We start from the raw sequence: 16,940 nt of genomic DNA on the forward strand, positions 1-16,940 counted from the left end.
AGCTGAGAGCCCCATCAGGAGTAGTCCCTGGAGAGGGGGCTTGGGGCAGTTCAGTGCAGGCCACACTCTTGTTCATGCGGTGTAGATGGACTGGGCAGGGTAGAACCAAGGCTGGACCAGCAGCTGCCCTGAGCTACAGAGGCTGCTGCAGAATGAGAAAGCATAAAAGTGTTGGTTCTCAGCCAGCCACATCAGCTCCTCATTTTTCAGCAAGAACTGCTATCAAGCCTCTGTAGTAAGAAGCTTTGGTGCTGCAGCCCAGGGTGCCTGGATGTCTGACACAGAAGGACAAGGGGTGCTGGGTAAAGACTTCCTCGGTGTTAAGCTCCAGTCTGGAGCTGTGGGCTTAACAAAGAAGAGGAAGCGAAGCAATGTAGTCTTGGATGGGGAACAGAGATATAAACCTGGGCTAACATAGGGTGAGGTGCTCAAATGACTGACCCTGTTCAGAGCTAGGCAAAGTTTGGTCCCCAGCTATAGAAGGTTATTACAGAAATGCAATAAACCAAGTTTTTAGTACAAGCCAAGGACAAGAATCACCAACTGTTCATATCACCCGGTTCCCTTTAATCTGAAACAATTTGGCAACTGCCTTAGGTGGCATGATTAAAAGGCAATCAGGTCAGGTTTGAAAGGTAGAGCTTGTTCCAAGGATCAACATCTCCTTTTGAGACCCTTTGGTAAATCCCAAAGCAAGGCAGGGAGGTAAAATACAAACTCAGCTACATTCCCCATCAGTTCCACCTCTGGACTTACTGATCCCAGGTGGGATGGGATGGGAAGCTGTGTCTGCACCACCACCATTGCTGGATATAGGTTAGAGGCCCCACAATACGTGCACAGCCATCGTAAACCATGGGACTTTGTTCTCTGCCCACAGCAGGGTGGCCTGTCCCTCCCAGCTCTGCAGCCTGGCATATCTCACCAGGCTTATCTGGTCGCGTGCCCTCCTCCCTCCCCAGCTGTACCCCCAGGGGCAAGTTTTCCTGCTTCACCCCAAATGCTTATTTTTATTATTTTAAAACAAACAGAGTTGCGTCTGTTTTGACTTCCAGAAGGTTAGAGGGAGGTCAGAGCTGACATCTGGGCTGGAGATAACATTCCCGTCTAATTAGCAAGCCCTGAATAATGAGGGCCTTCCTGTCCCATCCCCCTGTCCTGGTGTGGGAGAGGGCAGAACCAGCAGAGGCTGGGGCAGAAATGGGGCAGGAGAACACCCTGTTAGGTGGCATTTTGTTTCCTAGTGCCCTCAGATGGAGCTCGTGGGGCTGCTGCTAGGTGCCCGTGGGCAACAACTGGAGGCTGCCCCTCCTTTGTCTGTGTGGGCACCGTTTGCAGATGTGTGTGCAGACTCTTTTTTCCAGGGAATCAGCCATGGCTTTCTGGCACTTCCAGTCACCCCCCAAGCCTGTTGCCCAGGGAGAGCCCATTCACCCTTTCCGCAAAGCAGGGGTTACAGGTTTAAGCACCCTGGGCACCACCCATACTGCTGTATGTGTGGCAAGAGAAGGCACCGGAGACATGCTGTTGGTGGGAGACACAGATGAGATGCACAGCGAGGTCCCCAGAGCATGGCTGGGCCATCTGCTGCCCTCCCCTCAGTCTGGGGAGCTGTGCATTGCAGCTCTGTCCCCGCTCTTGGGAACTGGGTCATTTCCCAGGGCAGTGCAGCCCGCTGGGCTGCCACGAGGCAGCTGTCTGTGCGCAGCAGCGCTGCGGAGAGGAGGCAGCCATGGCAGGAGCCAGCTTTGGCCGGGATGCTGGGTTGGGGCGGCAGAGGGGCAGCAGTGCTGGGAGACCCAGTTGGAGAGGGCTCCTGCAATTTGTAGCCATATCGCCCCACCCCCCGCAGCAGGGCACAGAGACGCCGGAATAAAGCCTGACTCAGCTGGGAGAGAGGCTCCCTGGCTGAATCAGCCTGCGCTCTGCACCGCCCCTGCAGCTCCGCCACCGTGGGCTGCCTGCGCCCAGCCATCGCTTGCAAAACCCCATGAGCTCACGGGCGCAGGCAGTGTGGCGGGGGCTGAACCGCAGCCAGGTGTTCTCCAGGTGAGATTACACCGCCGGCTGCATCCGTTCCGTGCCAAACCCTGGCAGAGCCGGTGACACACCGACCTGCCTGCCCCGTCAGCCCCGTCGCGGGGGGATTTGCTGCCGGCAGCCTCCAACGCGCGGCTGCCCTCGCCGGAAATGCCACAGCCTGTTGATTTCTCAGAGGGGATGTGACTGTCATTCCCGGCCTTGATATAAAACCCCGCAGAGGGAAGGAAAAAGGAGGCAGGGGAGCAAGGCTTGGGATTTAACACTGGCAGAGCTCAGCTGCCGTGCACCTGGCCGCAGGCTGAAGATGAGGCTGGAAACTCTGCTCTCAGGTCAGCCATGTGCTGCTGGCCACCACGGGCTGGGCACAGTGTCACAGGGAGGCAAAACATCATGGGGGAGCAGCAGAACAGGAAGATGACAGCACCTAAGGAGTTTAATTACGGACACAGCCACATGCTGCCAGTTTCTGCACTGCAGGCTCTACTGAGACTAAGCAGTGATGGGTCCCTCATGTTCCCACATCCTTTCACCTCTAGGGTGCTGCCAGCTTCTGCCTTCCTGTGCAATGCCAGACAGATTAAGAAAACCCCAAATGTGCTTCCTCTGAGTGTGACCAAGAAAACCCAAACTGAGAACAGAACTTGAGGTCAAGGCCAAGGAAAGGGGAACAGGAACTATACTGGGCTCAGACAGGTACAAGGGGGTGGGTGTGCTGGGCAACCACATAGTTTAGCATTAGAAATGCAGTGGCAGGCATGACTTTAATACTGCCTGCACTCTATGAAATATCTCCATGCTTCTGCCAGGATCTTAGGGCAAAGCCCACAAAACCCAGCCTGGCTGGGAAAGGGAAGCTGGACCCCCTCAAGTGGCAAGCTCAGTTGAAAGAGCTAAGCTGAAGGATCAACCCCTTGAGAGCAAACCCAGCAAGTGAGAAGGAAGAATGCAAGGGTTTTGTCAAGTTACTTCCTGCCAAAAACCGGCCTGAGTGTAAACACAAGTGCAGAACAATAAGGTCTCCTGTCCCAGCAGCTGCTAAAGCCATCACCTGGGGAGCTTCCTGCAATCAGCCAGTGGAAGGACAAAAAGGAGCTCCCACATGCTTTCCTGCAATTTGTCATATGCCTGGTCTCTGCTCCACTCAGTCCCTGCCATCCTCCCTTCCCCCAGAGCTGCCTGTCTCATGCTCTGACAAGAGGATGTGGTTACGAAGATCATCTTCTGGTGAGGAGCAGGCTCATTGTTCAGCCTCACTTCTCTAAGCAGCCAGAAGTGCTTTGCTTTATGATTCTGAGTCACCTGAAAGCTTCTCAGCATACAGTATTTCCCCTGGGCTGGTTCTGCAGGCACTGTATGGACTTCCCCTGTGCCTGGGTCCCGGCATCCCAGATTGACCCACAGCACTCTGCAGGTCCTCTCTGCCCACCACGCAGCTCCAGGGTTTATGGTGCCCAGAGTTCGCACAATGCCACCAGCTTCTTTTTCAGACCACCGCACCTCTCCAAGGTGATAATATCTAGGTGTGAACACTGCCATGCTGGATCTCTCCTCACAGGTGAGTATTTTCAGAAATTTTGAGTTTAGACCATGCAGTCACTCCTGAGCTATGCCAGGACGAAAACGACTTTTGCCTGAACAATACCAGCATGGAACAAAAAGTCACTGCAAATGGGGTTTTTCAGCATCACTCAGAACTAACTGAGCTTTGAAAGACAAAACTTGCTGTCAAAAAAGAAAAAGGTTCCTAGTGAACAGAAAGGACTTTGACAACTTACTTAAAAAGCCAGATTAAAGCAAAAGAATATTATACAAATACTGGCGGGCGTGCTGGAGCTTGCATGCAGTACATTGCTCCGTCCCCATCACAGCCACTGTGCTAGCCAGGCCCAGGGCTTTTGTTACCCGCTGGCTGCAGTGTGGCCCAGCCCTGTGGATAAAGCCACCTGCAAGGGAAGGAGCCAAGCAGTCTCTGTGCCCACAGCTACGGGCCTTGCCTCATGATGGAGCAAGAAAGCAACCTCAGGGAATGCAGCTCCTCTCCATCCTGAGGCTGTGAAGTTACAATCACCCTCTCCCTGCCAGCTGTGTGGGACTGGCATGGAGGAGTTGCAGCCATGTGGGTGGCCAGAGGTCACCATCTCCAGAGAGCACTGAAATTTCTGGTGCATTTTGAACCCTCTGTACAACTTGAAGTGGATGTTTCTGAGGACTCTCACTGAAAAAATTTCCTGTTTTTCTGTATTGCTCAACCACTCCTCTGCTCATAGGAGAGATGGCGCCAGGGTGACTTCAGCAGCAGAGGGATGAGTAGCATGTGCCAAGAAGGATACCAGGAGCTCAGCCATCCCCTGAGTGGGAGAGCAAGCTGGCTGGCTCCTGTCCTCTTCCATCAGCAGGTACAGGTGCTGGGGACATCTGTGAACCTCAGAAGCTACTGGCACTCTCCACAACAGAAAACAAGTGTATGTGACTGAATAAACACACACACATACATATACGTGCAGGGACATTACTTCACAGAAGCTGTAGGCCATGGAAAAAACCCCGTCATTTTTAGGGCATTTTTATTGCAACCATTTGGATCATGAGGGCCTAGGAAGTCAATGCGGGCAGGCAGAAGGTTGGGTGCTGCCCTGTTGCCCACAGATGCCAGCTCTCCTCCACCGACAGAGCACAAGCAGCTCCATCGTCCCACTCCAGCCTCTCCTCACAGGACCGGTTCCCCCATCTCACTCCCCATCAGGACCTCTTGCACCAGAAAGGCAACCCCAGGGTTTCTCCTTGCCCCATCCCCACTGGGATGTGGGGTGCCACATTTTCAAGCTCTCCCCAGAAGTCTCTGGTTTCCACCCATTTGACTCCTCTGAGTGTAAGAAATTTGGGGTTTCCTCTGCTGCTCTTGCCTCCATTCTCTTCCAGAGAAACCACAAATCTCACAATCACACTCCGTGTCCTTGAGAAGAGCTACAGGAAGGCACCCGTGTGTGGTGATGGACTTGAACCTGGGTGGGCTGCAGGGGCAGGCAACAAGGACCAGACTGTAACAGGTAATCTAGTTTGGTTTTGTTCTGGAAGTCAAGCCTGTGGTAGTTTTATCTTATCTTTTTATTGCTTAGGATACTGCAGCTATGCGAGCTGTTATTCTTTAACTTGCAGAAAGCTGAAACTCACAGTGAGCACTTAACACATTTCAGCAAGTTTTGAATAACGCTGATCTTAATGTTGCTGCTAACAGCCTTGCAGGGTTGGAGAATTTAATTGCCAATTCTGTCTGAATCCACTAATTACTTAGATTAGAAAAAGGAGATGGGGGGTGTAAAGCTCAAAGCGATGAACAAACTGTTAGGGCAAACAGCCCGCCAGGCTGGCAAAAGGCTCTGCCTAGGGCAGCATGAGTGGTGGACGTTTCCCTGTTGACATGGAGCTGGTCTTCGTTTTGTTCTTTCCACAGGAGGAATCATAAAATACATTGATAAAGCAAAGGATTTACTGTTAATGCTGGGTGGCCAGGCTGCTGAGGCCAGACCTCAGTGGAGCCAAGTGTGGCCAAAACTGTCCCCTTCAAAGCTGCAGAGGACCACATATACACACCCTGCTGTGTGCTGCAAGCCAAGCAGCCTGAACTCTCCATCCTCTACCAGCACTTGAAGCTGGTCTCAGCATAGCACCCCTAGAAGAGAGGGTAGCGCAGTTCTTGCAGGTGTTTGCTGTGGCCCAGAGCAGTTGGAGGTTAACACCGAGTTCAGCAGGCAGGCACAAACATCTTGGGGAAAAGAGCAGCTGTGTTAGGGCTTGATGCAAATGTAAAGCCGACAGAAACAAATGGAAAACAGCTTGCCTGTAATCCACTGCCTTGGACAAGACTGTGAGGACAGAGGCACTGGGCCTGACCTCTGACAGGGGGATCTTGGTGTTGGGTTCATAACATACCTGGGGAGGGAAAAGCAGGTTTAGTCGAGCTTTGCTCCCCTTGGGAAGGCACTGACTGCCATGTCCTCTTAAAATAGCAACCAGGAACATTAGAAGCTGAGAAAGCTGCTGTAGTATAGGTAGACTTGGGCAGGAGAAAGCAAATGCCTAACAGATCACATGTGCTTAACTCCAAAAGGGAAAACAAACTGCACCCTTGCTGGAGTGAGCAGAAAGGAAACATTTTCTCAGATGATGTGAAAAAAGCAGCTACTGCTGAGGAATTACCTGTTGCTTCAGCTCTCTTCTCTCGGGAAAGAGCAACATCACATTCAGGTGGCGTGAAAATTGCCTGCAAGCCTTCTTTTAACCACTACTTAAATACACTGGTGGTAGTGCTTCCCACCTGTACCTCCTCTGTTATTAACAGCAGCTGTGAGAATCCCTGAAGCCTCCTTAGCAGTCAGCAAACAGGGAGCTGAATTAAGATCCTGCCACAGAAAACATCCCTGTGCTTTGAGTCCTGTCCTGTGGTGAAAATGGCAAAGTGCTCAGGGAATCTGAAGCTACCCCCAAATCCCTTCTTCTTTCCACCTGTTACACCATTTCTGAAGGATTTCCACAGGGCCCCATGTATGTGGGTCTTCAGCATTTATCTCAAAGAAACATAATTTGCTTTCCATATAACACACCCTAAAGCATGCTGGCGCTTTAATAGCTGAATGGCACCTTAGCTCCACTTTTCCTTAGAAGGAAGTGATAAAATAGCTAATTTATACTGTCCCTTAATTACACAATGCAAAGTCACTGTGTTTTTTCCTGTTCTGTAGGACGGTGAAGCATGAAAGTTGACTTATTATCGAGTACGTGACGCTGTTCCCCTACTTTTCCTGCTCATGCAGGAAAATGGACACAGCCTTTACTAGAAGTGTTTATGGAGCAGGAACACTGAAACTGCAGGGCAAATTGCCTGGCCTGAAACATGAGCAAGACATGGCCAGTATAGCTTCTGTGGTCTCCCAAATAGATAAAAAATGACTTTTTTACTGACTGTGACTGACCAACAGTTCTTTACCAAGCATTATCACCTCTAGCAGCATGCTGGGGGTGAGATCAGCCCAGCCCAGATGGGGAGGTACCCATCTTGGGGTGTTCAGCACCACCTTGTGCTGCTGCCCAGGCCCCAGGTGATGGAAGGAGGTGGGAACAGTGATGCCTGCAGTACTGCAGTTGCAGCAGGACACACAGGACTTAGATCACCACTCCCCTGCTCCTTCAAAGGCCATAAAATTGTTATTGCAAAGGTTGAGAAAAAAACTGCCTCGCTACTCATAACAGCCTATGCCAGGGAGGTGAAATGGAGCAGAGCCAAAGCAGAGTAAAGAGTGACTGAAGGAAACAGAAGCTTGGAAGATAAAAAAAAAAAAAAAGCAGCTTGTACATGGTTATTAAGCACTTATAATGTTCTCATGCAGCTTAGATAAACAAACTGGAACTAAGCATTACAGCAGGCATCAGCCCTGGTGCTATGCCTATGAGCGCAGGAGGAGGCTAGGAGCACTCAGAAGCGAGGCTGACTGGAAACAGTGTATAATGGGAGGAGGAGGAAGAGATGGGAAGGGCTGAAGGCTGCTCGTGATACAAGCATACAACTGCCTCACTTAGTCTAAAGGTCAGTGCAATTAAAGTCAAAAGACTGCCTTCCGGCAGGGCTCACCTGCGTGAGCAGATTTAATCATTCACACAAGTGAGAGGGAGACTCTCAGGCAGGAAAGTGGCAAGAAAGCCATGGGAGGAGCAAGCACAGCTCAGGTTCCTTGTGTGCAACAACCCACTGTTCCTCTGCACACAGGATGCGAGTCCAGCATCCTGGATCCAGCAGCACCGAAACCTGTGAAAGTAATCCACTTGTTTTGTTTTTCAGCACATTACCTTTCAGCAGGGATCAAGCCATGATGTGCTCTCCCAACTCACTGTTAGAAACCAGCCACTGTGCTGCTGGTGCTTCCTTCCACCTCCCTGGACAGACAAGGGACTTTCCTCTGTTTTCTGAGAACCAAGTTTTATTCTCCAGCTAGACAGTAGTGACCAATAAAGTTCTCTTTACTACAGGCCTACAAAAGGAGATCCATAAAATACTTCTATTTTCTCTCATAAAATTATGATGGGAGCCCAGGGATTTGTGGAGGAGTTGTACTTGTCCAGCGCCACAAGGACAGAGGAACAAAGAGACAGGTTTCACAGGCAAGGCAGAGGCATACTCAGCTTTAAACAAACCCACCCAGGGCAGGTATGTACCCACATCTTGCAGGAAGCAGCTGCGCTCTGCTCTGGGCTATCAGATGCTAGGCAAAAAGAAAAACACTCCTCTTAACTCAGCAGCAGCAGCTCTGCACATCATCTCTCTGCTGATAAACACAGGCTGGTGTAATCCAGCTGCATTCCCCCTTTTGGGAATAAAGCAGCCCTGCTCCTCAATGCCCTTTACAACTACTGCTGTTCAAGAGAAGTGGGAGTGGGAGGGAAGGGTTACAACACTGTCCATCTCCTAAAAATCCCAAACCAGAAAGAAAACCCCAGGCTGTAGAAGGCGCCTCAGCTCTCCCAGGCAAGGAATGCACAACGTGGATGTGTCCAGAGGCAGAGGTACTGCCACCTTTTTACTTCAGGCTCCAATGAGTTTCTTGAGGAATGCCTCCAGCTGATCCTCATCCTTTATGCCCACAAACTTATCCACAACATCTCCGTTCTTCATAGCCAGCACAGTTGGCACTGCTGACACCTGGGTGCAAGAGAAACAGGGAGACACACATGAGGAGAGGCTGTGGGGAGCCCAGCTGCACCCGGGCCTCAAATGGAGCCCCACAGAAGTGGCTGCAGAGGTAACAGTGCATACACTGCTCAAGGGTAACATGTCTGCTCACAAAACACAGGCCAGCTGAGCTCCATGCTCCCTTGGCCTCATCTCTGCACTGACTGACATCACACTGCTTATGTCAAAGCTGAGCAGCTTTTCAAGTTTAAGTAAGAGCCAAAATTTTAAAGACAAAACTAAAGATAATATAAAAACAAGGCAAAGCTTCTCCCCCCTTCTCCAGTACAAATTCCTCTTCTCCTTTCCTTCTGTCTTATCATAAGCAAACAAACCCAGTCTTTTACCAGGACACCTCTCAGACATGATGACCTTCGGATGTTTTATGGCCACGGTGACATGACTGGACCTGTGTTCTTCTCCAGACAGGACTGGAGCTGCAGGAGGGTTCTCTGCCTCATCACTCCATCCTACCACAGTAATGACAATCCCGTTCCTTTTCTGCTCCTGTTTTCAGTGGTTTAGCTGATCACACACCAGTGCTGTCCACTGTGGATCCCTGATGATTAGGTAAGAAGTGAAAAAGTCCCGCTGACCAGAGCCAGCAGGCCACTCCACTGCTCTGGGTGCTGCTTTTTTAGCCTAGAACAAAGATTTCTGGGAATATCCAAGAGAACAGCAGTGGAAATGACAATGATCCTCAGGGATTTGCCAGCTGACCAGTGACAGAAGAGACCCTGGGGACATGATTGAGAGAAGGAGCAACCAGAGCTCAGAGAGCTGTGGCAGAGAAGAGATATGGTGGTGTTTCTGACCCCATAGTTTTGGTGCCCTTATGTCTGCAAAGCTTCCCTCGCTAAACACGTCTTGTCCTTATCTGGCCTGCTGCCTCTCCGCCAGCTCATAGGGCCTTCCCACATGTGCTGCCCGCCCTGCTGCCTGAAAGGATCTGCAAATCCTTCCTCGGGAAACCTGCCAGAGGGATGGCTTTTCTCCCATCGGGAGACTGAGATGAAAGGGACATTTTGTGCTTCCCTTCCCAGCAGATCCCAGCCAGCCAGTCCAGCGTGGCTTCCCGCAGCCTGTCCTCATCTGAAGGGATGGGAGCGCTGGGTCTGCTGCAACGCGCGATCTTCGGCTCCTCCTAGTGACTGACGGGAGCAGATCCGGAGGGCTCAGGCCCCAGCACTGGCAGTGGTGCTACCAACATGCTCCCTTGTGATCTTAGGGGTGAAAAAGGACAGTACCAGCATGGCACTCAACGGGTGTCTTCCTCCCCGAGAAGGGCAAAGCTCCTCTGAGCCTCCCTCTGGTTTGAAAAATGGGTTAATAACGAACAGAGTTGCCCCAGCTTCATCCAAAAAACCAGCATGACCGACCAGCAGCAGCATCAGGCCATCGCAGCCTGGGTCAGGAACGGGCAGCTCTTCAAAGCACTACAGAGAAGCAGCTAACACTGAGTTACAGGGCTATGCATGCTGACCAGAGCACCCATGAGCTTCACACAGCCTCTGTCTCTTCCCCTTTTCGTGCTGGTGAGCAAACCCCAAGAAGAGGTGGCAGGTCCGGGGCTGCTGTTGCAGAGCTGGGTGAGAACCAAGGGCACTGAACAACTTGCCTCTGCCCAGAAAATATGATGGTTTTGACAGCTTCCTTCCTGCTAGATGCAGCAAGGTTAGCCTGTTAATAGAGCATGTACTTTATTTTGCTGCTTGAGAAGCAAATGTCATGGGACTTTCTAGAACACAAAGTTGGAGCCTTTTTTTTTTTTCTTTCTTTTTTTGGGTCCCATCTGCACTGAACTTAAACCCTCCTCCTCTTCCCTTAAGAGAACTTCTAGAGAAAAAAAATCAGGCTGCTTTCAATCAGCACCGACCATACAGATAAACAAACACAGCCATCCAGGCTATTCTTGGCAGCACCCGTTCTGAGGGAACTCTCTCCCATTTGAAACTGAGGCCTTTATACAAGCTCATATGCCACAATGGAGCAGGGGGAAGGATTTCAGCCAGGCTTCAGAATAAGGCATAACACAGGACCAAGGTCTGCTGATGAACAACCATCCCTGTATCCAGCAGCTCTCCCAAGCTGCCCACCTGCAGCAGACAGAGAAGGGGCTGCCCTTTCCCAGTGGCCACATGCATGGGCAAAGGGTCAAGGCAAGAGATGAATCTAAAGAATTTTAGGAGACAGCAGATTAAACAGAAATATTCCTTCTCCCTTTCGGCTCTTGGGGTGACAGGTCAGGAGCAGGCTAGAGCAGCTGAGAAATGCCAGAACCAGAGATAAAAGGAGGAATCCCCAGAGAAAGTACTTCTGTGCTGGACATAACTGGACAGGGAAGGGTGCTGGGGATGTTTCTAGTCACAGAAAACATGTCCCCGCTCCATGCTAAGCTGGGACAGCTGGGAGCCAAAGGCAGACAGCAGTGTGTGTGAAGCAATGTGCTGGCATTCCTCAGCTCTTCCAGGGGGTCTCTCCCCTCGCCCTGCCTCACCACCCCATGCCAAGGAGGCTGCTGATGAGGATGTTGTGTAACTGGGCAGCAAGCTCGTGGCTGCATGCATGGGCAGGGGAATAAACATGGATGGAAGGAGACTTCCTGGCAGCTAGTGAAGGAGTTGTAGGGGTAGCATGGACACTGAAAACACCCAAAAGAAAAACCTTCTCGGCCTGCAGACATCTGATCCCCAACAGAATGGCTTTAAACAAATAAATCTTTCCTGATCCCTCCCAAACACTACCTCTGGTCCATCTTTGATATCAACTTGGTGTTCTCCCACCAGCCCTTATGCTCACATCTCCTTAAGTGGCAACTTCCCAGATGATGAAGCAAAACCCAGCACGTGCTCAGCACATGAGCCAAACTTCCACCCTGAAAAGAATGCCCCGAACTATGAAGATCAAACCAAAAATTATTCCTTTACCTCTACCCATTTGCAGCTATCCTAATCACAGACACTGCCTAGGAATGGGCTTTTAGCCATAGGGATAATGGTCAAGACCAGATACATGCATCACTCCAAGAGCAGATAATGCAGCAATGATCCTCAGGCCCTCCTGCAAAACAAAAACTTCATCATGTTTGTATATAAGGCTACAGAATGAATTGCTGGAAACTGGCCCTTGCCTGCAGCTTCAATCCTGCCTGCACCTATGTCACCAGGGCTGAAAAGACAAGCAGACCTTGCAGACAAATGTGTGTACACAGCAGGCTGTGCAGCTGCTCACTCACCGGTGGGAGAGCACATGTAGCGTGTCATCAACCTGCACAACTTGGGAACTTTCAGCCTCTAAAAAGACCTTTCTTCACATGCACACACTCTGCCATTTTCCAGTCATCTGAGATTATATTTGTGTAATCCAGCCAATTCAATCTACTGGAAGGCTTGGAACAATACAAGAGTTAAGATAATAATCTCTGTTATCTTCTTCTTTTCTCCTTAGGGTGGTTGCTACCAGAGCCTTGCCTGCATCTATTAGTATTTATGTGCTTTCTGACCAGCACTAGAACAACCTCACCTTCTTCAACTTCTTCTCACTGGCACCCTCAAGTTACACAGCGTTCAGGCTTGCAACAAAGCCTTGCTCCGGGGCCAGCAGCCATCTTCCTTGGCCTGGGGTGTATCTGCCAGCAAACCACCACAGAGGAGAGCACCAGAGGCTCTCATACTCAGCTTGTGGAAGCTGCAAGTTGGGTTTGTGGGCACCAGCTGGGTGGACATGCCACCACAGCACAGGCAGAAAGGTCTCCTTGGGAAAGAGTGGGAGGGAACAAGCTGTTTCCACTTCCTTCTCCTTCCAGCTCAGCAGGGTGTGGGAACCACACAGAGCGTCTCCTCCAGGCTCAAATTGACAGCTTACTCAGGAAATGGTTCACACTTTGCTGGGCAACCTGAGGAGCTTCCCGTGCTAGCCTCCACCCTGGAAGCAGGATTTCACCTGCAGAGAGGGAGCAGATCCACCTGTGTGATAGGCACGTGAAAATTAACCATCTTCTTTCCTGTAAAACACAGCAGTAGGATGATGCCCTGGCTCTGTAGACTAAGTAGCTAAGACAATGGAGGTGAGCACAGTCACTAGAAGAGTTTAAGTTTCTTAAATTACCTAATCATTGACAGAGGGTAAAAATAAGTAAATCAGTCATGTAAACCAAAGACATGGCCTTCTCCAGTCACTCTGCTCCTTCCTGGGAGCAAGGCAACACAGGGAACACACCTGACAGTTGTGTAAAACACTAGTTTAACCACCAAGGTCCTTGCTTGTCAAGAGCAGGATGCATGCTCCTGTTGTTTACGTGTGTTCTCTGACCTGTATTCTACCTGTCCAAACAAAACCCATGGTGTCTCCTTGTGCTGTGGCTTAAGGACAGGACATTATCACCCAGCAAATAATCTTAAACAAGGAAGGGAAAGAGCGGGTGGGCTGTCTGCACAAAGAACCACGTTCAAGAGCAGAGGAGACCAAGGCTTGTTACCTCACATTCCCACCCTGCACCTGAGCAGCCCATGCATGCAGGAAAATTCTGCCTCAAGGCCAGGCAAGTATTTACATTGACAGATGCCTGCAAAGCTTAGAGGACACCTTTCTGCAGAATTAGAGGTGGAGATGCTGAGCACAAGCAGTAGAGCTGGAGGAGAGCCAAGCAGTGAAATCCACCTATTAATGAGTGACCCGAGGGATCAGGAACCTGTAGGCACTGGGCTTCTCCCCAACAACGCCACTGCTGTGCAGGCACACCTTTCCCCAGAAAGGGACCTTCCTTGGCCCACCAGCAGAAGAAAGTCTGCACTCTTCCAACTCCTACCTCGTACTCAATAGCAAGGTCTGTGTGATCGTCAATGTCCACTTTGGCCATTAGCACCTTCCCATCCTGCTTGGCCACCATCTTCTCTAACCTGGGGCCCAGGATCTTGCAGGGGCCACACCACCTGATGGAGGAAGAGAAGGGAAATTAGAGGAGGCAAGCACAGCAGCAGGTTTGCTGGTATACCAGTGCCTTTACCACCACTGCCATTCCATTTGAGAGCCAACCTGGAAAAACACCATTCCCGAATCACTGTTTAGGAAAACATTTCTCTCACTGTCAAAGGGTTCTGTGTGTGCATGCACATCTGTGTGGTGGGGGGTGTCAAGTGGAAGAAGTAGTCACCATTCAGCTTTCGTGGTGCTTTTGATGTAATTTTGATCATACTGTGGTCTGCTCTGCCAGCCTTGGTGGTCCTCCTGCCCCCTCTTCTTGACTGTTCATCCCGACCTTGCTTTGCGTCCCTGCTGGTGTGTACCAACAGAGCTGTGACCCTGCTGACCACAGAGCTGCCCTAGAGAGAGTGTTGCTGCTGGGTATGGGAGTCACTCAGATTGGTTTATGCCAACCATCAGATCAGAGTCTTTCCCTCCACACTCATTGCAGGGTTTACAGAAATTCCCCTTCTGCTGCAAAACTCACAGAGGCATCGCATTCCAAACCCAGGTGCTGCAACTGCAGACTCTGCGACGCCCTGTACACAGAAAACACCCCCTGCATCCCCTAACATTAGGATGATACGAACGTACTCCATTCAAGGAAAACATGAGTTAAAGCTCCAGGTGCCCTTTTTTTTTTAAAATTGAAGCTCTGGTAAACGTTGTTCCTCCTCAGTCTCCCTATTAGGTTTGAGGCTTTCAGTTAGTTGTTCTCTCCTCCCTGGATGGTGCCAATTAGTGTTCATTTTGGTTTGTCAGTTTGGTCTATTTAGAGCAGAACCTTTTGGGCTGTTTCATACTCTGTTTGCCCAGAATCAGCCACAACAGGCTCACATGACAGCACTGCAGGACTATGAAAATACATGAGAAAACAGATGATCAGTATTGTTAATCCATCAGACAACATCTAGGAATATTTTTACTGGCAAGAGGATGACAATGTTTTTATCACTGACAAATGATGCTGTTGGTATCATGTGGCTGTTAATAATACATAAAGGCATTTTCTGTTAAGAGCCTAGCCTCAGGAGTACTCAGGGTAAGAAAAATGGAAAGACACAACACAACGGTGCAGGGGTATATCAAGTGCAGCGTTCTTCCAAAGCTGTTAACATAATTTAGAGTTTTTAAGAGGACATTTAACCCACAAAGCTAAAACCAGGAGATATCAGAGCTTTTTCTTAAGGTGTCTTTCACAGGATGATGCAATGCCAGGGCCAGGATGACACCTGAACACTTGGGAGGTGCAGCTACATAGCCCTGGGGAATACCTTCCTGGCACTTGTGTTCTATGTTCCTGCAGGGTGTAGCTACACCTACAGTGGAGCAACCTGACAAGTGAAACCTCTGTGGATTGCATTGTAGGGGCAGAAGCACCTTTTAACACCAGATGCCCAGCAGGGCAGTCAGCAGCTCTACAGCTTGGGAAACCCTTGGGCATACTCACATCTCCGTGTGCCACAGTGTCATGAAAGCAGCAGGGACACACCTGCATGTATAATGGCAGAAAGGGCCACAAGAGCCATGGGGAGGGAACTTACTGTGCGTGGAAGTCCACCACAACAGGTTTGGGGTTGTTCACCACCCGGTCCTGGAAGTCGTTGCCATCTTGCACGTTGAAGGTGCTCCTGCAAGCTGCTGAGGTGCTGAAGGCCCTACTGTGGGGTGCCGGGGGGACACACGGTGCCAGAGAGTTCTGCGGGGGTAGTGTCCTGGGGGTGAGGGACAGCAGTCGCTGGAGCACCAGCCTCTGGGCCATCTGTGGGGAAAAGAAGAGGTATGTGGGGTGGGTGCACCCCATAGCCAGTCCCACTGAAGCACCGACCTATGCTGAGTCCCCCCGGCAGGGCAGCCCCCAAGCCAGGAGGTGCCCTAGATAGCAACATACAGCGGCCTGCACAGAGGCACTTGCGGTCCCTACACCCTGCCCTTGCCACCGCGCAAACTCCAGCCACGCTGCAGCTCCAGCCCTACAGCCGTGGGTTCCCACCTGCCATGGAGCCCCAGCTTCCTCGCCATTTCAATGGAGCGGGGCTCCCTGCCCCAGGCACAGAGTCCCCGTTTCCCCGGGTCCTACAGAGCAGAGCCCTCCACCCCCGAACTGCCCTTTCCCACCCGTAGGGCAAGGCGCCCCAGCGAGGCGGTCCCCATTCCCCTGATACCACGGGGCACGGCTCCCATCAGTGGGACAGGGCCCCCCAGCCCCAGGGTGCCCCCCTCAGTCCCCCGGCCCGGTGGGGAAGGACACCCCCACAAGCCACAGGGGCCCCCCTGCTCCTCCAGCCCCAGGGGGCAGGACACCCCGGGCAGAGGGACCCTTCCCCTGCCCGCCAGCCGCAGCCCCCACCCCGCACCTTCCCGGGCCCGGAGGTGACCCACGGGCAACCGCACTTCCGCTCCGTGCCCCGCCCACCCGCGCGCTGATTGGCCTTTGCCGCAGGAAGGCTTCGAACCACGGAACAGCCACCCTCCCAGCCGATTGGCCGCCATCTCAAGCAACGCCGATCTCTGACTGGACACCCCGGCCGCCCTCCAAGTCCCGTAAGGGCCGGCGGGCCGCATCACGTGGGGCGAGCCCTGGGTGCTGATTTGCGGCGCCGCGAGCGCGACCAGGGGCGTGCCCCGCCCTCCGCACGTGCCGCGCGGCCTGGCCCGGCCGCGGTACACCCCGCCACGCCGACCCGCACCCCCACGGCCGTCTAACCACGATGCCCGATGGAAAATGACTAAGAGCCGGCGTTCCACGCCCTGCCCACTCCGAGGGAACCGGGCCCTGCCGAAGTGAGGCTGAAAAGGCGCCGCTCGCCCAGCAGCACACGCAGGGTGGGGTGCGGCTCCCGTGGGGGTGCGGATCCCCAGGACCCGCTGGAAGCCAGCGGCAGCAAAGCCGATCCAGCCCTGGGAGCCGGGCGTGGAGCATGCCAGGAGAGTCAGTGGGTGCCATTCTTTTAGATACATTGCTTTTTGAAGGGGAATCACCACTTAAGGCAACGCACATACTGTGAACGTACAATCTGCAGGTCTTCTCTTGGAATCAGGATGGAAGAGGAAACATCTGGAGAAAGTGTGTGCCCCTAGGTATAGCAGGGAGGCACGGACAGGGAACAAATGGGACAGGCTCTTGGTGACAACCACTCAACCCAATTCAGTCACAGGCCTTTTTCTTCCCCTGGACAATCCCAAAATAAAAAGCCTGTGGCGCCAAGGATGT

At 51.9% G+C, this 16,940-nt stretch overlaps 1 protein-coding gene across 2 annotated transcripts; it reads right to left on the reverse strand.

The window, feature by feature from the left end:
• Positions 1-4,584: 4,584 nt before the first annotated feature.
• Positions 4,585-16,142, reverse strand: TXN2 (thioredoxin 2). Of its 2 annotated transcripts, none has more exons than XM_074902416.1 (4): positions 16,084-16,142; positions 15,271-15,488; positions 13,572-13,695; positions 4,585-8,734 (listed from the first exon to the last, which is right to left on the reverse strand). In XM_074902416.1, the coding sequence occupies exons 2-4, from the start codon at positions 15,486-15,488 to the stop codon at positions 8,618-8,620; spliced, it is 459 nt and encodes a 152-aa protein (XP_074758517.1). In that variant the 5' UTR covers positions 16,084-16,142; the 3' UTR covers positions 4,585-8,617. The 2 variants fall into 2 exon arrangements, with proteins under 2 accessions (XP_074758517.1, XP_074758518.1); XM_074902417.1 differs by lacking the exon at positions 16,084-16,142 and adding an exon at positions 15,720-15,887.
• Positions 16,143-16,940: the final 798 nt, after the last annotated feature.

This window comes from Athene noctua, chromosome 3 (genome assembly GCF_965140245.1).
Source record: "Athene noctua chromosome 3, bAthNoc1.hap1.1, whole genome shotgun sequence".
In the NCBI taxonomy this organism is placed as follows: domain Eukaryota; kingdom Metazoa; phylum Chordata; class Aves; order Strigiformes; family Strigidae; genus Athene; species Athene noctua.